Source organism: Phoca vitulina, unplaced genomic scaffold, assembly GCF_004348235.1.
Source record: "Phoca vitulina isolate PV1807 unplaced genomic scaffold, GSC_HSeal_1.0 scaffold54, whole genome shotgun sequence".
NCBI lineage: Eukaryota > Metazoa > Chordata > Mammalia > Carnivora > Phocidae > Phoca > Phoca vitulina.
In genome coordinates, this window is record NW_022589757.1 from 7,970,416 (window position 1) to 7,991,720 (window position 21,305).

General features: G+C 40.5%; 1 protein-coding gene across 1 annotated transcript in view; it reads left to right on the plus strand.

The window, feature by feature from the left end:
• The first annotated feature begins 273 nt into the window (after window positions 1-273).
• Window positions 274-21,305, plus strand: part of TIPRL (TOR signaling pathway regulator) — a 31,202-nt gene continuing 10,170 nt past the window's right edge. The window contains exons 1-4 of the mRNA XM_032389355.1: window positions 274-583; window positions 6,801-6,980; window positions 7,666-7,765; window positions 16,709-16,840. Coding sequence (XP_032245246.1) covers window positions 480-583; window positions 6,801-6,980; window positions 7,666-7,765; window positions 16,709-16,840 — 516 coding nt within the window. The 5' untranslated portion in view covers window positions 274-479. The remainder of the gene's footprint in view (window positions 584-6,800; window positions 6,981-7,665; window positions 7,766-16,708; window positions 16,841-21,305) is intronic.

A 21,305-nucleotide genomic window follows, 5' to 3' on the forward strand; every position in this document is an offset into this window, starting at 1 on the left:
ACTGATTCGTCAACATGCGACGTAATGACACTGCTTTGCGAGGTCTCTAATGATCCTGCCGAATTCGCCTTCTCCATCACTGGAGTTCTGTAAAACACTCCCAGATGACGTCATCCAAAGAGTCCAGCGGGAGGGGCGGTACGTCCCTGGCCACACCCCCTGCGGCAAAAGCCCCGCCCCTCAGTTGTCTCTCCCCTTTTCTGTTTTCCGGTGCATCGTGACGTAAGACGTAGGTCACGCAACATTAGCAACTGGTCCCGGAAGCAAAAGTCGAAGGGGCGGAGAATGAGGAAAGGAGGGCCCGCGTCCGGGTCGGCCGGCAGGGGGCGGGGCGGGGAGGAGCCGGGCATGGTAACGGCTCGGAAGCCGAGGGGGCTGGGCCGGACGGAGGCGGAGGAACCGGTGTCCGCCGCTGCCGCTGCCGCTGCCGCCGCTGCTCCAGCGTGTTCCGTGAGGCCCGCGCCGGTGCCGCCTCGGCCATGATGATCCACGGCTTCCAGAGCAGCCACCAGGACTTCTCCTTCGGGCCCTGGAAGCTGACGGCGTCCAAGACCCACATCATGAAGTCCGCGGATGTGGAGAAGTGAGGCTCCGGGACTCGGGGCGCGGGCCGGGGAGCGGGCCGGGGAGCTGGGCCTGGGCGGGAGGCAGGGCGAGCTGCGCGCAGCCCCAACCCTCGCCAGGGCGGAGGCTCCGTGCGTGAGGACGGGACCCTTGAAATACATCGCCACCTCCTGTCCTTCGGTGGGGGTTCGCCCTGCCCTGCGTCCGTGCAACTGTCACTCCGCCCGGGTTTGAGCAGAGCATGACTGTGCTGGTGGACTTCGCCCTCGCCCTAGGTCTCTACCTGCCCCAGCATGAGACACCTTTAGACCGTTTTTTTTTCCTGGGTGGCTGTGACCTGTTTTCTTGGGGGTTCATGGGGGGATGATACATGGGCTTGGTTTTTAGCATGTCGGGTGCTGTGCCAGGCGCTTGAGATATGGAAGATGAAAGAGCCTCTGCTTCCAGGAATTTAGTCTTATGAGAGAGACAGGCCATGTAATACCGTGTGAATATCTGATAGAGATGTATACGCGGGGTTATCTGAGATCTTTGAGAGGGACAGGGCGTCCGGGAAATTCGGATGCCTGGGTGAATCTTGATAAAGTCGGTTGGATGGAGTGGGGATGGGCGCATGTGTAAAGCCAGGAGGCCAGGCATGGTACGAGCTGTGAGGCGTTTGTGATGCCTGAGCTGAATCTGAACAGAGTTTGGGGGTGTCACGGGACACGTGTAAAGCCGGGAGGCCAGGGAGAGTGCGAGCCTGGATTTGTTTGAAGAACCATTTCTGTGTGATTGCAGCATGATGTACCAAAGGGGGAGTAGTGGGAAATGGGAGGTAGGCCCCAGGGGAATGGAGATAATGAGAGAATTTGTATGACAGGCTAAGGAATTTGTATTTCACGTGACCACCGGTGTAATTTTGTACAAAGGAGTGACATTGTCAGATGTACACTCTGAAAGATTTCTCTGAAGGCGATGTGGAGGATGGATTGGGGGGTTGCAGGACTGGGTAAGGAGACTAGTTAGAAGGGGAGTACCTGGATTTGATGGCCAATTGACAGGAGGAGGGAGGAAGAAGGAGCAGTCTATACTGATGACAAGATTTCTGGCTTGGGCTATTGCATGGGAAGCTTTGTCCCTGAACAAGGTAGAAACAGGAGGAGGAACAGATTGGGGCAGTTGTTGGATAGAGGAACAGCTTAGATTGTTGAAATATGAGTTGTGTGCGGGTCGTAAGTGGAGATGTAATAAGCATTTATCTTGGAACTCAAAAAACATGACTGTCCACGGGTTCAGGTTTGGGAATCATCAGCTTCTGGTTGATACCTGGAGCCTTGGGAGTGAACTAAGATCTTACAGAAGTCATCCAGAAGAAAAGGAAAAGGTTATGGGATAGTACCCTAGGATGCACTGGTATTTTAAGATTTAGGCCGAGGGAAGTGACCAGGGAAGAGAGTCATGAAGGGATGGTTAGCAGTGTAGATTAGTGACTAATTATTTTACATATATAACTGGAATATTTTGTAGGACCACCAGATTTCTCCAGATATATTGGGGTAAATTCGGGGAATCACATCTTATGTGATTTCATATGCATTATTCAGTAAAGTAGTTAAAATTTATTTAATTGGATGGGTTTTTTTACTTATTTGTTTTTTAAAGATTTTATTTATTAATTTGACAGAGAGAGAGAGACACACAGTAAGAGAGGGAACACAAGCTGGGGGAGTGGGAGAGGCAGAAGCAGGACCCCGTGGAGCAGGGAGCCCGATGTGGGGCTCGATCCCAGTACCTGGGATCATGACCTGAGCCAGAGGCAGATGCTTAACGACTGAGCCACCCAGGCGCCCCTAATTGGATGTTTTTTATGGAATATTTATTCCAATACACTTAATCTTCATCTTATTAAATCTTTTAAGTATTTAATATTTTCTTTTTTAAAATTTTGTTTTATTATAGTAGGAACAGTTAACATGAGATCTATGTTCTTAACAATTTGTTTTTTTTATTGGAAGTTTGTACTTTTTTTCTTGGAAGTATGTGTGTATATATATCTATATCTATCTTTATCCATTCATCTTTCAATGGATACCTAGATTGCTTTCATATCTCAGCTATTGTAAATAATGCTGTAGTGAACATAGGGGTATGTATGTTTTTTCAAATTAGTGTTTTTGTTTGGTTCAAATAAATACCCAGAAGTAGAATTGCTGGATTGTATGGTAGTTCTGTTTTTAATTTTGGGGGGAACCTTCTTATTCTTTTCCATAGTGGCTGCACCATTTTGCATTCTCACCAACAGTGTAGGAGGGTACCCTTTTCTCTACATCCTCTCCAACGCTTGTAATTTTTTTGTCTTTTTAGTAATAGCCATTCTCACAGGTGTGAGGTGATATCTCATTGTGGTTTTGATTTGCATTTCCCTGATGATTAGTAATGTTGAACATCTTTTCATATGTTTCTATGTCTTCTTTGGAGACATGTCTATTCAGCTGCTCTGCCCATTTCTAATTAGATTGGTTTTTTTATATTGAGTTGTGTGAGTTCTTTATGTATTTTGGACATTAATCCATTATCGGTTATATCATTTGCAAATATCTTCTCCTGTTCAGTAGATTGCCTTTTCACTTTATTGATGGTTTCCTTCACTCTGCAAAAGCTTTTTAGTTTTATATAGTCCCATTTATTTATTTTTGTTTTTGTTACCTTTGCTTGAGGCGACAGATCCACAATATGTTGCCAAGACTGATGTTAGGGAGCTTATTGCCTAATGTTTTCTTCTAGGAGTTTTATAGTTTCTGGTCTTACATTTAGATCTTTAATCTATTTTGAATTTATTTTTGTGTACAGTATAAGAAAATGTTTCAGTTTCCTTTTTTTGCATGTGATTTTCCAGTTTCCCCCAGCACCATTTATTGAAGAGACTTTTTTCCTCATTGTATATTGCCTCCTTTGTTGAAGATTAATGACCATATAAGTGTGGGTTTAAAGATTTCTTTGTGAGAGAGAGAGAGGAAGATCACGCGAGTACACACTTGAGCGGGGGGAGGGGAAGAGGGAGAGAAAGAATCTCAAGCAGATTCCCCGCTGATTGCAGAGCCTCATGTGAGGCTCAGTCTCAAGACCCTGAGATCATGACCTGAGCCAAAATCAAGAGTCGGAAGCTTAACCAACTGAGCCACCCAGGTGCTCCATAAGTGTGGGTTTATTTCTGGACTTTGTATTCTGTTTCATTCATTGATCAATGTGTATGTTTTTGTGTCAGCACCCTACTGTTTGGCTACTATAGCTTTGTAGTATAGATTGAAATCAGGGAGCATGATATTCTAGCTTTGGTCTTCTTTCTCAAGATTGCTTTGGCTATTCAGGATCTTTTATAGTTCCCCTCTTAACAAATTTTTAAGTGTACGATACATTATTATTAACTATAGGTAGAATGTTGTACAGCAGATCTCTAGAGCTTATTCATCTTGCTTGACTGAAAATTTATGTCTGTTGATTAGTAATTTATTTTCCCCTCCCCGCAGCCTCTGGTAACCACCATTCCACTATTTGATTCTATAAATTTGACTATTTTATTTTATTATTATTTTTTAAAAGATTTTATTTATTTACTTATTTATTTATTTTACAGAGAGTGAGTGTGTTTGTGAGAGCATGGGAAGGGGCAGAGGCAGAGGGTGAGAGAGAATCAATCTCAAGCAGACTCTGCGCTGAGTGCAAAGCCCAACTTGGGGCTTGATCTCACAACCCTGAGATCATGACCTGAGTGAAAATCAAGAGTCCGACATTCAACCGACTTAGCCACCCAGATACCCCCAAATTTGACTACTTTAGATGCCTCATATAAGTAGAATCATGTAGTATTTGTCTTTCTGTGACTGGTTTATTTTACTCAGCATAATGCCTGCAAGGTTCATCCATGTTGTTCCATACTGCAGACTTTCTTTCCTTTTTTTTAGGTTGCATTGTATTCCATTGTATATGTAAACCCTATTTTCTTTATCCATGCATCTGTGGATGGACACTTAGGTTGTTTCCACATCTTGGCTATTGTGAGTAGAGTTGCAATGAACATAGGAGTGTTAATTTCTCTAGTACTTGGGGCGCCTGGGTGGCTCAGTTGTTAAGCGTCTGCCTTCGGCTCAGGTCATGATCTCAGGGTCCTGGGATCGAGCCCCGCATCGGGCTCCCTGCTTGGCGGGAAGCCTGCTTCTCCCTCTCCCACTCCCCCTGCTTGTGTTCCTGCTCTCGCTGTGTCTCTCCCTGTCAAATAAATAAATAAAATCTTAAAAAAAAAAAAAAAATTTCTCTAGTACTTAATATTTTCTGTCTCCTAATAACTAAGAATAAATTTTACTTAAAATTGTGATGAAAAAATAACATTATTAGATATCATACTAAAGATGTGCAACTTGGGGCGCCTGGGTGGCCCAGTCATTAAGCGTCTGCCTTCGGCTCAGGTCATGATCACAGGGTCCTGGGATCGAGCCTTCCATCGGGCTCCCCGCTCGGCGGGAAGCCTGCTTCTCCCTCTCTGACTCCCCCTCCTTGTGTTCCCTCTCTTGCTGTCTCTTTCTCTCTCTCTCTCTGTCAAATAAATAAATAAAATCTTAAAAAAAGGGCGCCTGGGTGGCTCAGTTGGTTAAGCGACTGCTGTCGGCTCAGGTCATGATCCTGGAGTCCCTGGATTGAGTCCCGCATCGGGCTCCCTGCTTGGCAGGGAGTCTGCTTCGCCCTCTGACCCTCCCCCCTCTCATGTGGTTTCTCTCTCTCTCAAATAAATAAATAAAATCTTAAAAATAAAATAAAATAAAATAAAATCTTTAAAAAAAATAAAGATGTGCAACTTAAAATGTTAGGTCAGTGATATGTGCGTACATATATACACACAGATGTAGTAAGTATATGTGCCCATTTTTTTCTTACTATTGTAATCATAATCATTTTTCCTATATTGTATTTTCTCTAAACATTTTTGATGATTCTATAATATTTCATTGTATGGATAGACTGTAGTATACATGACCATTTATTTCTTTACGATTGGACATTCTGAGTATTTCTTTTTTACTATTATAAATAAGATGGTTATGAGTATTAATATGTATAGCTCTTTTCTGCATTGGAGATTATTTCTTTATTATAGATTTCCCAAAAGTGATATTTTGAGTCAGGATACAAATTTGATTAAATTCCTTGTACTTTTTGCTTAATTGGTGCCCCAGGGGATAGGATGTAAATTAACACAGTCCTTCCAGAAATCCATGTAAGCAAGTGCTGGTTTCCCTCATCAGTGTTGGTGCTTTTGCTTTCTTTATTACCATCTTTTAAAACTTGTGACAAGTTGAGAAATATATTGGAAAGGTTGTTTTCCTACAAGAAACAGACTCTTTAAGTGCTGTCTTTTCTTCATAACTATAATTAATATAATTGTGTAAGAACAAAAAGTCTACCAGAAACATGAAGTTTATGGAAACATGAGACTATGGTACATTAGGTCTTCTCCTAGGATTAGAACCCATATTTATTCTTTTTTTTTTTTTAAAGATTTAATTTATTTATTTGAGAGCGAGATAGCGAGAGAGAGCATGAGCAGGGGATGGGGGGACAGAGGGAGAGGGAGAAGCAGACTCCCCACCGAGCAGGGAGCCCGACATGGGGCTCGATCCCAGGACCCTGGGACCATGACCTGCACCGAAAGCAGACGCTCAATGACCGAGCCACCCAGGCGCCCCACCCATATTTATTCTTGATGGTGGTGGGCCTTTTGTGATCCAGGAATGAAATAGATGTTTCTGATAAGAATCAGTATTTTTTCCATTGTTTAGTTTGTTCATGCAGGGTTTTTTCGCTTATTTGCTTTTAATATATATGCAAGATTTGATTGCTATGTCTGATTAGAAATAGATCTAAAGCAATAGGAAGGAAGGTAATTGTGGTCTTAGGATATGCATAGATCCTATGTTGACTTTATGTAACAATATATTTTTTAATATAGTATTATTTTCCCTTACCTAACAATAATAGCTGTGTAGTTGTTCAAAAAATCCAGAAGTCTTAAGAAAGAAAATCGAAAAGAAAGCCTTCTGATCTGCTAAAGTAGCTATCGTAGAGCACTTGCACTAAAGTCCTGTGCTTTCCTTGTGGTCCCTTAGAACTTCACTCAGAGCACATTTAAACTTTTGCCTCTATTGCCCACTTTATAATTATAACCCTATTGGAACTATTACCTGACTTTTGGTTATGCATAGGTTAGCCGATGAATTACATATGCCATCTCTCCCTGAAATGATGTTTGGAGACAACGTTTTAAGAATCCAGCATGGCTCTGGCTTTGGGATTGAGTTCAATGCTACAGATGCATTAAGATGTGTTAACAACTATCAAGGAATGCTTAAAGTAGCCTGTGCTGAAGAGTGGCAGGAAAGCAGGTGAGAATCTGGGCAGTTACAGTTAAATGAAAAAGAAGAGTTGAAAGAAATCTTCAGTCATGATATGTGTATTTTATTTGAGTGAAAGGCAAGTATTATTAAACTTGATAGTTGGATCATTCTCGGATTCATTTTTCTCATCCATAAAATGGAGATTAGTTACTCCACCTCTTGAATTGAATTCAGTTGAATTACAGTTGAGCTGAGCTATGTAAGGTTTACATTTTTGAGCTTTCAGTGTTCTTTAGTGAAGAGGGAGTATACTCTGTACTTTTATTGTTCCTGTTTTTGAAGAAAAATGGTTACTTGTGATTTGCATTGTAAATGTGAGGAGCATTGAAATAGAGAAAAATGTATTTTCTTTGATAATCAAATCAGCAATTATTTACTTTGTGCCTATTATGTACTAGGTACCTTGGAGGAAAGAAAGAAGTACAAGCCTTTAAACCATGTCCTTAGGCAGTATACAAACTAATTGGAAAGACTCTATCAGCATATGACAAGTTTAATAACAATAAATATGCAGAAAAACCAAGAAAGATCTTATATTAGTGAATTATGACGAGTATATGTATTTATTAGGATATTTGTATTATTTGTAGAATGTAATTTGGTGTGATATATGAATACAGATGATCTATATTCTGCATCATTAAATCTGATCCTTCTCATTTTGATATTTGAGGACGGAGGGTGAACACTCCAAAGAAGTTATTAAACCATACGATTGGACCTATACAACAGATTATAAGGGAACATTACTTGGAGAATCACTTAAGTTAAAGGTAAATCTTATTTTTTGCTTTTATGATAAAGTCATTAATGGTCTTGGACAGTCTCAGCATTAGAACTTTCTAATAATGGCTTATTTTTGCTACTACTTTCATCCCACTTACTTTCTATTGAGGGAAGCTTCAGAACCTAATGTGAAGGGATTTTGCTTCTTGATTATAAACAGAAAATAAGAAGGCCATAGGGGAACAGTTTTTATTCTCAAAAGTATGTTTAGTAGCAATAGCAAACTGCCTTAATGTTATTATTATCACTCTCAAGAAGCATTAAAATGTGTATCTGCCCTTGGTGTAATGAATTAGGTGATTTAGACAGAACCTGCCAGTTAGTAGCTTACAGTTTTATGGGTGAACAGGCAGGTGGGCAGATAGGACTTTTGGTCAGACAGCTTAGGTTTTTGTCCCGCCTGCTCTGTCTGTGAACCTGGTATGACTCTAGGCAAGTTATTTACTCTGAGTCTCAATTTTATTAGTAAACTGGGGAAACAGAAATAGTGACCTCAGCATCAGAGGTTTGATATGAGCTAATCTGTGGGAAGGCTCTCGATAAATTCTAAAGCTCCATGTTAATAATGCATCTGTGTAAACCATGCTTAAGAAGAGATTCACTTCGTGGTGAATGATGCTGGGAAAGTGGAATTGGTAGGTGTCATATTGGGAACTTAGCTGCATTTTGAGATCCTACAGTTTGAAATGAAGAAAATTTGGCTTAGGTTGCATGTCTCTATCACATTCAATTACAGAGAACAAAATTATTTTAGTGTAAATAAAGTAATTATTGGAGACCCTCTATCATATGTTGGTGCCTAGGCAGAAATGTTAAGGAGATAGAGCTGTGTATGGACTCCTTGTCTCTGCAGAGATTTTTAGAGTCTCGGGAAGACAGAAGTTCATAGCAAGAACTCCATTCTCTTCATTTTCTTCCACTCCTATAATCCAAGCTTTAACTATTTTTCTCCACTGCTTCCAAGACAAATACACATTTTTTGAGAGAACATGTATGCATTCATTCATTCATTCACTCTACTCACTCACACACTCATTCATTCTTGAACTCTTCCTCTGAGCTAGGCACTAATTCTAGGAGCTGTGGATACAGCAGAGAACAGACAAAAATCCCTCTGTTACAGTCTAATGGGGAGCAAGGTTTTTCAGTCCCTTAATACTTCATAGATTAATGTTCTCCTTTCTTCTCCTGAGTGAAAAACTTTGTAAAGAACATAGTTCATTTGATATTTCATTGCTGGGAGTGAGGAAATGGGAACTCGTTTTAACCCTTTGTAGGAATGATGACTTACAAAAAGCCTCCTATGGGTTATGAAGTAGCATCAGCTGTTACCAATGAGCAAGAAACACAGCAGTAGAAACAGGGCGTTTGAGAGTTGTAGGAGGTGAAAAGCGTGTGTTCAGTACTCTTACTGACACTTTAACCTGTAATGTAATTTGTTCTGAGGTGTTGTTGACAAATGTCAGTGTGATCACCCCTCACTGGCGGTAATGAGCTCAGGCTTTGGCAGGCCTGGGTTCAAATCCCAACACCATCACTTAACTTGGAAAAGCAATCTAATCTTGCTAACCATTGTTTCTCACTTTGGTAAACTGGATAATAGCAGTTGTAAGGTATTAAGAATACATATGTGAAGTGTTTAGCAAGGTGTCTGTTCCACAGCACGATCTCCATAAATGGTAGCTGCTATTATTATTATGATAATATCATATCTCAAATGTCAGGAAAACTAAGTTAATATTATTGAAATAACAAGACTAAAATATTAGACTAGATATATACCAAGATATTATAGAAAAATATATATTAAGTATTATTGAAATACCAAGACTAAATATATTGTCTAAATATTTATTTTTGCCTTATGGTCTAAACAGAGTTGATGAATATGTTCCTTTATTGCCTTAAAAAATTGAGTAACCATTTTCTAGGCAAAATTGTTAGAACTTTGTTGCTTAATCCTCAAAATAACCTTGTGTCATAGGCATTCTTATCCTCATTTTGTGGATGAAGAAATGGGTTCAAGATCTTAAAGTATGTTTCTCTTAGTAGCATAATACCAATGCTGTAGCTTATTGTTAAGGATGTTTGTTGTATGTGGAAGATCACTCCATTGGAACATTTTTTGCATTTGGCTTTCTTGATACCTAAGGATTTTTTTTGCCCTATAATATTACTTGGGACTTTAAGTTATTCAATTCTTCCACCCTTTCTGAAAACAAAAGCTCTGGTGTGTATAGAAGTATATGCCTGTGGAGGAGAATATATTTTATATAAATGGTAAAAATGTCAGAGAATGAGGCATTAGAATGAAGCCTTTTTTTTTTTTTGCCCTTAAATTCTTGCCTTTTAATTGCTGGGGGCTGCTGCTGCTGTGTGTCTAGTGTTTTCTCACTCTTTTTGTGTTGTTTTACCTATTACTCTGTGAGTTGTAGCGTAGTGCAAGAGAAGAGAGCCAGTCATAGAGTTGTACTGGCTGGATTCAAATCCAACTTTGCTGTTTATTAGCTGGGCCACCCTCAGAACACCTCCGAGATTATGGTGTAAGAATGTTATGAGGTCAGGGGCGCCCGGGTGGCTCAGTCGTTAAGCGTCTGCCTTCGGCTCAGGTCATGATCCCTGCTCTGCGGGGAGCCTGCTTCTCCCTCTCCCACACCCCTGCTTGTGTTCCCTCTTTCGCTGTGTCTCTCTCTGTCAAATAAATAAATAAAATCTTAAAAAAAAAAAGAATGTTATGAGGTCAGGTACCTAATATGTACCTGGCAACATGTGGTCATTTTCTTCATTCTTGTTAAATAAATGACTTCGCAGGAGAATAGAAGTGGAAGACTGCCTCTTCAAGTTGTATTGCCTTTTAGGAATAAAACGTGTATAATGTCCATGCATTTAAAAAAGCATTTTTTTAAAAGATGTATTTATTTATTTGAGAGAGAGTGAGAGAAAGAGAGAGTGTGAGCCGGAGGAGAGGTAGGGGGAGAGGGAGAGAGAGAATCCTTAAGCAGACTCCTCGCTGAGTCTGGAGCCTGACACAGGACCCTGAGATCATGACCTGAGCTGAAACCAAGAGTCAGATGCTTAACTGACTGAGCCACCCAGGCGCCCCTAAAAAAAGCATTCTTTTTTAAAGCATGTTGGAACATTTGCCAACTTATTCAGTGTGATTTAATATTTTGAGCTTTCTCTCTCTCTCTCTCTTTTTTTTTTTTACTGTGGTAAAAAAACATTTAACAAAATTTACCATCTTAACAATTTCTGTATATATTAAGTTAGTGTTAAGTATATTCATGTTGTTGTGCAACCAATTTCCAGAACTTTTTCATCTTGGAAAACTGAAACTCTGTCCCTGTTAAACAATAACTCCCCATTTCCTCCTCCCCCAGTCCCTGGCAACCACCATTCTATTTTCTGTTTCTATGAATTTGACCACTCTAGATACTTCAGATAAGTGGAATCATACAATATTTGTCTTTTTGTGACTGGCTTATTTCACTTAGCATATTGTCCTCAAGGTTCATCAACATAGCGTGTGTCAGACTTTCCATGCTTTTTAAGGCTGAATAATATTTCTGTATATGTATATGCCATATTTTGTTTACCCACTCATTTGTCAGTGAGCATTTGGGTTGCTTGTCCTTGGCTATTGTGAATAGTGCTGCTATGAACAGAGGTGTGCAAATACCTCTTTGAGATTCTGCTTATAGTTTTTTGGATATATACCCAGAAGTGGAATTGCTAGATCACACAGCAATTCTATTTTTAATCTTTTGAAGAACCTCCATACTGTTTTCTACAGTAGCTGCCCATTTTACATTCCCATCAGCAACATATGAGGGGTTTTAATTTGCATTTCTCTAATGATTAGTGATGTTGAGCATCTTTTCATATGCTTATTGGTCATTTTTATATCATCTTCAGTATCTTAAGCTTTTCAAAGTACGTTTTTAGGGAGAAATGTGCAGACTTAAACATTGGAAACGAATGGGCTTTGTTAAGTCTAAAGGCAGAAGGAACTGCACATAAGTATTGTACCCTAGTTGATAAAGTTATTTTTCACAGGGGTATGGGTTAACAATTCTAATAATATTTCAGTTTTGCAAGATGAAGAAGTTCTAGAGATCTGTTTCACAACAATGTGAATATAGCTACTGAATTGTATGCTGAATTGTATGCTTAAAATGGTTAAGATGGTAGATTTCATATTACATATTCTTGGCTGCAGAGTTACCATATAAGCCAGCAATTCAACCTCCCCCCCGCTCCCTGGCATGCACTCAGGAGAATTGAAAAACCTATACCCATGCAAAAACCTGTACCCAGCTGTTCAGGGCAGCATTATTCATAATAGCTAAAATGTGGAAAACACTCAAATAATCATCCGTGGATAAGTAGAACTGGTGTATCTAGACAGTGGAATATTATTTGGCCTTGAAAAAGGAGTGAAGTGCTGTTACATGCTGCAACACGGACGAGCCTCGGAAACATGCTAAGTGAAAGAAGTCAGACACAAAACACGTGTGTGTGATTCCAGAATAATTTGCAAAAGAGACAAATCTATAGAAACAGAAATGAGAGTAGTGGTTTCCAGGGGCTAGGGGGAGGGGGGAATGGAGAGTTACTGCTAATAGGTATGGGGGTTTCTCTTTGGGGTGATGCAGTGTTCTAGAGTTAGTGGTGAGGACTGCACAATCCTGTGAAAATACTAAAAACCACTGAATTGTACACTTTCAAAGGGTGAATTGTATAGTATGGAAGTTCTATCTTCACTTAAAAAAAATCACCATATAACAGTAATTTCACTAATGGTAGGTACCATAGAAACGAAAAGAAAAAATTTTTCTTATATATATTATATATATGTGAAGATAAATATGTATCTTATGTATGTATATACACACACACGTACTACTTTCAATAATTTTTATTTTTTTTAAAGATTTTATTTATGTATTTGACAGAGAGAGACACAGCGAGAGAGGGAACACAAGCAGGGGAGTGGGAGAGGGAGAAGCTGACTCCCAGCAGAGCAGGGAGCCCGACGTGGGGCTCGATCCCAGGACCCTGGGATCATGACCTGAGCCGAAGGCAGACGCTTAACGACTGAGCCACCCAGGCGCCCCTTTTCAGTAATTTTTAAAGAGGAAATTTTTTTTTTTTATTAGAGAAAGAGAGTACAAGCAGGGGTTGTGGCAGGCAGAGGGAGAGGGAGAAGCAGGCTCCCCGCTCAGCAGGGAGCCCGACGCAGGGCTCGATCCCAGGACCCCGGAATCATGACCTGGGCCGAAGGCAGCTGCCCAACCGACTGAGCCACCCAGGCGCTCCTAAAGAGGAAATTTTTTAAAAGGAAATTTAGCATAGGGTTCTTAGCATTTACCATTAATTAACTTTATATAATAAATTTAAAAATATTTATAAGTCAAATAATTTCCTTATCGTAAACCTCAATCTGATGTGAAGGAGTTCTTATTTGAAAGATGTGAATGGGACTCACTTTTCTTGTAAGGTATTAAGAATGTTTATAGTGTTCATATGTTTTTTAAGCCTTTTAAAGATTGTGAAATAACTCTGAAAACATGAAGGTACAGTTTAATGAATTGTGAAAGGTAGCCACCAAGGAAAAGAAAGAAGACGTTGTGAGCACCCTCCAGCAAGACTCTACCTGATCATAATTCTTTTTGTAAAATATTTTCTAGTATAATTTGAAAGTTTTGACCTTAGCTTTTAGTTCCTTAAAACTAGTGTGCATTATTGTTTTACAGCTTGGGCCTCATTTTCAAAATCTGGAGTCCCTAGGGTCTTTTATTGTCTTGTTATTTCTGTTGGTTCTGGTTTATAGTGTCTAGGCTCCTAATATGTCTCCTTATTTTTGTTAAAATCCCAGGATGATGATATTTTTCTCCAGAGAGGATTTTTGTTATTTCTGACAGGTACCTGAGGGTATTCATAGTCAAGGACATAGTTCTACAGACGTTCTGGAAAATAGCAAATTTTTTTTTTTTAAAGATTTTATTTATTCATTTGACAGAGAAAGACACAGCGAGAGAGGGAACACAAGCAGGGGGAGTGGGAGAGGGAGAAGCAGGCTTCCCACGGAGCAGGGAGCCCGATGCGGGGCTCGATCCCAGGACCCTGGGATCATGACCTCAGCCAAAGGCAAACGCTTAACGACTGAGCCACCCAGGCGCCCCAAGATAGCTAATGTTTTATTTAGGCTTTGAGGGTTATAGAGTCTACATTGCGGCTGCTCAGCTGTGCTATTATAGTTGAAAGCAGCCATAGACGACAAGTAAATGAATGGTCATGGCTTTGTTTCAGTAAAATTTTACTTAGGGACATGGAAATTTGAGTTTCATATAGTGAAATATATATGAATTCATATATGTGTTCATATAATGAATTTGAATTTCATGTGTCATGAAATATTCTTTTTTTAACTTAACTGCTTTTTCCAATCATTTAAAAAATGTAAAAATGATTCTTAGCTCACAATTCATGCAAAAATAGGTGATGGGCCACATTTGGCCACATCTGGCCTACAGGTCTTAGTTTGCTAACCTCTGGTTTGGGACCAGAGTTTGAGGTTTCTAGGCCTGTAATATAAGAAGTTGTGAAACCAGTGGAGCATTATAGGGTATCATCCCAAAATTGGGAGGGGCGCAGGGAATTCTCCAAGGTCCCTGTCCTTCGTGAGCACTGAGCAGTGATGGAGCCAAAAAACAGCAGAGCCCAGCCTCTCCCCTGGATCAGCCATTCCAGATGCCTCCAGGCCCCAACCAGCCAACTACAGGCTCACTTGCACTTTTTCTGGGCTCCACTCCTTTTTCAGGTCTCAGTCCAGTAATTCTTCTGCATCTTGACCATTTGCTGTTTTTAAGAAGTTTTTGTTTTTTCATTCAGCTTTTAAGTTGTCTTCAGCAAGAGGATTTGTCTGGGTTACTTATTCTGACAATACTAGAAGCCAGAAGTGTTTGATCTGTTTTCAATTGAGCTGTTGGTTTTGGTGTTTTCCCCCCTTTCTTTTCAGATGCCTGAGTTTAGGGAGGACATAAATAGAGTTGAGGAAGAGAAAATATGTTTTAAACATATTTGTCCTTGCAAATGAAGATAGTATAGATAAATTAAATATAATGAACATCCCTAACCCATGTTTTATCTAATTATTTTCTGTCTTTCTCTTTCAAGTATTTTGTAAGAACGAGTAAATGGCAAACAGATTCATTTTTATCAATCCCTTGTGAAGGTATATATGGAACATTAGTGAAGTAGCCATTTACTAATGAGAAAATGGATATAATGATTGGTTAATTTTTTTGAAGTCAGATGTTTTTATAAGGAGGATCTTACAAATGTGTTCCTTTGAACTAAAGCTAAATAAAAAGTAGGGAACTTAGAAGTTGTGTTTATACTGACTGAAGTTTTATGCTCTTGGCAGTCCTAGAAGCACCAGCTTTTGTCTTAAATAGAACACAAACATGCAGGTGACACAAGGCGCTGGGTATGTTGCCCTTTCGCCGCCCCTCACCTCCCTTCCCACTCCCAATTTTCACCTTTGTATGTGGTCTCAGGTCTGCTCCAGACACATTTTGGAAAAAAATTGCAGAGGGCTAAAGCGTTATCTGTGAGCGAACATGGAAGAACTCTGGACATTTTTTTTCACCTCTTGGGACTCCTGTGCACACTGCTACTTGTCATCATAATCTCTTCCCCCTACATCCCATAATACTCCTTTAAACTATTCCCCCGCCCCAATCCATGCAGTCTCTGAACATCCTTTATCATATTCTTCTAATTCTTGTCCAGTTTTCGCAAACTACTCTCCATTTTGTAATTCTGTCCATGAGTCAAATTACCTCATCATGCTACTGAGAAAAGTAAAATAATAGCTGCCATTTACTGAACACCTGTGGTTTGACAGGCATTGTGTGTATTTATGATACAACTATACAACTATGTCAAAGAATAGAAAAGCTGAATATCTTTTAGTGAAATTGGGTGGAGTAAAGAATGCTATCTCAGATCCTACTCTATAGCTGTTAGGAGATGCTTGGACTTAGTAAGCTACTGATGTGATTTGCCTTGTTAACATTGTTGATGCTCTTGTTGGGTTGTGAATATGTGTGTCCGTGAGCTACAAAATAATACAGTGAAGAAATAGCCAGCATCTTCTAAAGCCCTTTGGAATGCTAGGAGTTTTTCCCTCAGAATTTCTCTGAAAGTTCTTATTTACCTCCTTATTTAAAACACTATTTTGTTTGTAGGTTTGGGGAAGCGAGGCTGGGAATCTAAAATATATAACAAGATTCTAATGGGAATTTTTTAAGTTCCAAACCAGTGTCTTAAAGGTGGACTTTCACAGCACAAAACTGCTTGGGACATCTATGATAATAGTTCATCACACTAATTTTCAGATGATTAATTTTCTCATAATCACAACAGAACACATGATTTGAATTTGACTTTTATGAAAGATGATGAATTTTTGACTCTCTGTTTTGTGAAGCTACAATATCAGCCAGCTGTAGTACCTGAAGTTTTTCAGGGACAAGGAGCATGTCTCATCTCTTTTTTTTTTTTTTTTTAAGATTTTTATTTATTTATTTGACAGAGAGAGAGAGAGAGAAGGAACACAGGCAGGGGGGAGTGGGAGAGGGAGAAGCAGGCTTCCCGCTGAGCAAGGAACCCGATGCGGGACTGGATCCCAGGACCCTGGGATCATGACCCAAGCTGAAGGCAGACGCTTAACGACTGAGCCACCCAGGTGCCTCCCTTTTTTTTTTTTTTTTTGCATATCTCATCTTTAATGTCTACTGACGACACCCAAAAGTAGAACTGTGTGCTCTGGCTATGAAGACAAAGCTGGTAGAAAAACTATTTTTCCTGTGACTCTAGCTCTTTAAATTCGTATGTGTTCCTTATTGAATTTTTTCTTTCAGGTTGTACCTACAACAGATCATATAGATACCGAGAAATTGAAAGCCAGAGAACAGATTAAATTTTTTGAAGAGGTTCTCCTGTTTGAGGATGAACTTCATGATCATGGAGTTTCAAGCCTGAGTGTGAAAATTGTGAGTACTATGATTTTTGTTTAAAATTAACTTCCTTCTTCCATTCTTACCATTGGTCAGAAATATAAGACTCACTTAGAATCACAGTCTTAACATGGTATCATGTAAAGTATCACTTGGGTCTAGAGTGCATCTTCATATCCATTACAAAGTTCAGAAAACCTTAGTATATTCCTAAACTTTAGTTCAGCCAAACATTTTAAGAGCTGCCTGGCTACTTTATAGTTTGTCTGCTTACTATTTAATTTGAATGAAAATTATGGCTTAATTTTCACTTTTGAATTAAAGATTCTGTTGAAAGGATCTGCAGGTAGCAGCATGGGTGTTAGAATTTCGGTGTCTCAGAAACTGCACTTCCATCTTGAGCACAGAAGTGGAAAACAGAAATGACACGTGTGAATTCCCTTCTCCTTTTGTATTCTTTTCTGTCTGGAGGACTACTTCCATTTACAATGTTATTGGTGGGACATCTTTAAAAAGAATAATACATAGCTCATTAGCAGTTACTCATATGTGTTTACTGTTAGGTCATAATTGGGTTTCTAACACTTTATAGAAAAATTTCAACTGAAACTTTGTATTACATGCCTTATCCCTTAAGACCCAGCTGAGATGTCATCTCCTCTGTAAGGCACACAACAGCTCCCCTAGGCAGAGTTAAATATTCCTCTGCCAGACCCCTATCAGTACTTTTTTTTTTAAACCCCTTGATTATAGCACTTATCATAAGGTCTGTCAAAGGCAGGGCCCCAGCATCAGAAATTGTGGTTGGAGCATAATGGCTGTGGGTGTTGTGATTGAAATGATAAGGAATGAAAACAATAGATCAAAACAGCAATATGTTTTAAAGTTAAGTTTTTCTATACAATCACAGAATTTTGGAATTATAATGAATGTGTAGAGAATCCCTTAGTCTAGCTTCTGTGTTTTATAGACAAGGCCCAAAAGTTTGGTTTATCTAAGGTCATGAAACTAATTAATGACAGTTTTCTTTGTACCATCTAATATCTATCATTATTCTGCCATTAGATAATTGTTTTTTTAGCACCTTACTCCCTTGTTCACCTATAACCCTCCCTCAATTCAGCTTTTGTCATTTAGATTTGCTCACTTTCCAACTCATCCAGTCATGTACCTTTCTACTTGCCCACCCACCTACTATGACTAACTGACTGTGTGAAATGTTCCTTGTGGGTTTGCATATCTGAGTATGCATTTGTATCCAAATAGGTGGCTATGTGGGGAGCACATGTGTTTTTGTGAGTGAAGGAGTTGGAGAGGATGGGCATAAATGTATTACGTGTGTACCAGTGTAAATAGTAGCTAAGTCTCAGTGAGGAACAACATCATCCTAACATGTTCTTTCATTTTACCTTATGTAACTTTATTTTTTATTTTTATTTTTTTATTTTTTCAAAGATTTTATGTATTTGTCAGAGAGAGAGTGAGAGACAGAGCACAAGCAGGGGGAACGGCAGGCAGAGGGAGAAGCAGGCTCCCCACTGAGCAGGGAGCCCGATGGGGGGCTCGATCCCAGGACCCTGGAATCATGACCTGAGCTGAAGACAGACGTTTAACCGACTGAGCCACCCAGGCGTTCCTATTTTTATTTTTTTAAAAAGATTTGAGAGAGAGCACATGCACAGGTGGGGGAGGGGCAGAGGGAGAGCGAATCTCAAGAAGACTCCACGCTGAGCTCTCACAGCCCCATGCGGGGGTTGAGCTCACCACCCTGAGATCACTACCCGAGCCAACACCAAGCGTCTGCATGCTGAACTGACTTCACCACCCAGGCACCCCTTACCTTGTTTAACTTTTTATTTTAAAGATTTTATTTATTTATTTGAGAGAGAGAGAGCACACAACAAGTGGGGGGGGCAGAGGGAGAGGGAGAAGCGGGCTCCATGCTGAGCGAGGAGCCAGAGGTGGGGCTCCACGCAGGGCTCCATCAGACGACCCGGAGATCACGACCTTAGCAGAAATCAAGAGTCTGATGCCCAACCAGTAAGCCACCAAGGTGCCCCCAGATGAAGTTCCTTCTATAGAAGCAAAGATTAGCCTGGTAGATATAAATGTAGGTGAAAAACCAGGAATGTGGTGCCTGAGAAGCTAAGGAAGCAGAACTTTTCAAGAAGGACATGAAAGTATCATGCTGTAAGGAGATCTTAGAATGGAATCTTAGAATGGGATGGTGTACACTAGACTAAAAACCTTGTTTTTGGTTTTAGCAAGTAAGATATTGTTATTCACTTTGGCAAGCGCAGTTTAAGTTACATGGTGAGGGGGTAAGTGAAAGATGTGGAGTTGGAGACAAGGAGTAGACCAAACTTCCAAAAAACTTCCTGGATGAGAAGAAACAGAGATGTGCCTACGAGAGGACATGAGGTTAACAGAAGTGTGTGTGTTTTTTGTTTTTCTAAATATGGGGAAAACTAGGGGCACCTGGGTGGCTCAGTCGGTTAAGCATCTAACTCTTGATTTCGGCTCGGTTCGTGATCTCGGGGTCCTGGGGATTGGGCTCCCTGCTTGGCAGGGAGTCTGCTATTCCCTCTGCCCTTCCCCTCCCTCTCTCTCTAATGAATAAATAAAATCTTTAAAAAAAATATGGGAAGACTAGCAGGTTCAGGTGCTCATGGGGATGAGGAGGAGGGGAGGAAGAGGAAGGCTTTGAGCCTTTACTATCTGTGAGACACTGGGTTGGAAGAACTCCAGTCTTCTCCTCCTAGGTTTCTCCTTTACTCTCACACTCAGAATGCTTCTGACATCAGATGTGTAGGTTTTTTTCCCCGCACCAAGAATTCTGCGACATTAGCTGGATGTCCTGCAATATAACTCACTATCTACTTGGTGATACTGTCAGATCCCACAGGTTAAGGGGACTGCCCACCCCCCACAAGACTGCCAACCCCCAACCCTACCTCTTCAGTGCCAGCCACAAGTGGTAGGTCTCCAGATTACCCACAGCTTCTGTCCAACTGGGCTACAAATTGGAGGTTCCTATGACCTCTTCCCCTTGGATTTGATTATTTGCTAGAACAGCTCACAGGGTAACACTGACTTATGTTTACCAGTTTATTAAAGGGTTTGGTAACAGAGATATAGATGATCCCTCTTGGGGATTTACCCTCTTGGTGTTGGGGTACTTTTCCCTCCTGGTGTTCACCAACCTGGAAACTCTCTGAACCCCATACTCTTAGGATTTTATGGAGGCTTCCTCATATGGGTGTGGTCAGTTATTAACTCCATTTCCAGCTCCTCTCTTCTCTCTGGAAAGTGAGGGTTGGAACTGAAAATCCAAGCTTCTAATCATGGCCTCGTCTTTCTGGGGACCATCCCCACCCTGGTGCCCACCCAGATTTGCTTCACTAGAACAAAAGATGTTCCTAAGTGCTCTTATCACTTAGGAATTTACAAGGGTTTCAGAAGCCCTCTGTCAGGAACCAGAAACAGAGACCAATATATATCTATTTTCTATTATTTCACAGACACCGTGTTAGATACTTGTCTATATTATCTTCTTATCCTTGGGGAAATTCTACACAGTGAGAGGAAATGGAGGGTCAGAGATACTAAGTCACTTGCCCGAGATCAGTCACACAGTGGATCAGTCTGACTCTGCCTTTGCTCATAATCTTCTAGGATCTAGCTCATGGTAGGAAGGATTAGCCTTAGACAGGAGAGATGCTTCTTCCGTGGTGATAGGAGGAAAGGGGCACAGGATGTAGGTAAGCCTACTGCTAGTCCAGTGATCCCAAACCTGGAGTTTTAGCAGAATTACCTAGGCAGATTAGAGATTTAGTTATCTCTTAACACAATGGGACAGAGAATATTCCTTGTTTGACTATCCATAGTACACTTGCTGTGTGTGTGTTGACTAGAAGGTTGGGTAGACACATGGGAATGGAGAGAATAGGGCAGGAAAGGCTTTTTAGAGGAGGCGGTCCTGATCTGAGTTCTAGGTGTGTAAGTTTGTCCAGCCAGGCCAGAGAGAGGGCTGGTGGTAGAACACAGTGACAGGGAGGTATTTTCTGAGCGGGCTCTTCGTGACATCTGTCCCAGTAGTACAGGCTGTCTCGTCACCAGCCTGCGCCCGAGCGTGAAGGACCACCACTATCCTGGAGCCCCTGCTGGGTCCTTTCCACTTAAGCTCACTTGAGGCCATTTAACTTAGAGCATTTTCTGACTTTACATTTTTCCCAATTGCTTTCAGATAAAATGTGAACCGTCTCAGATTATTTTTAGTTTAACAGAGCCCTCTGAGGAACTTCTAAAAATAAGTATAAAATTTTAAGGACTACCTTATATCTTTCCCGATGGCTAGGACTTTGATTGGGGGTATGGAATAAACAGCTGACTCTTGAACAGTGTAGGAATTAAGGGTACCAATAACCCTCCCTCAGAAGTTGAAAATCCTTGGGGCGCCTTGCGGGGGTGCTCAGTCGGTTAAGCATCTGCCTTCAGCTCA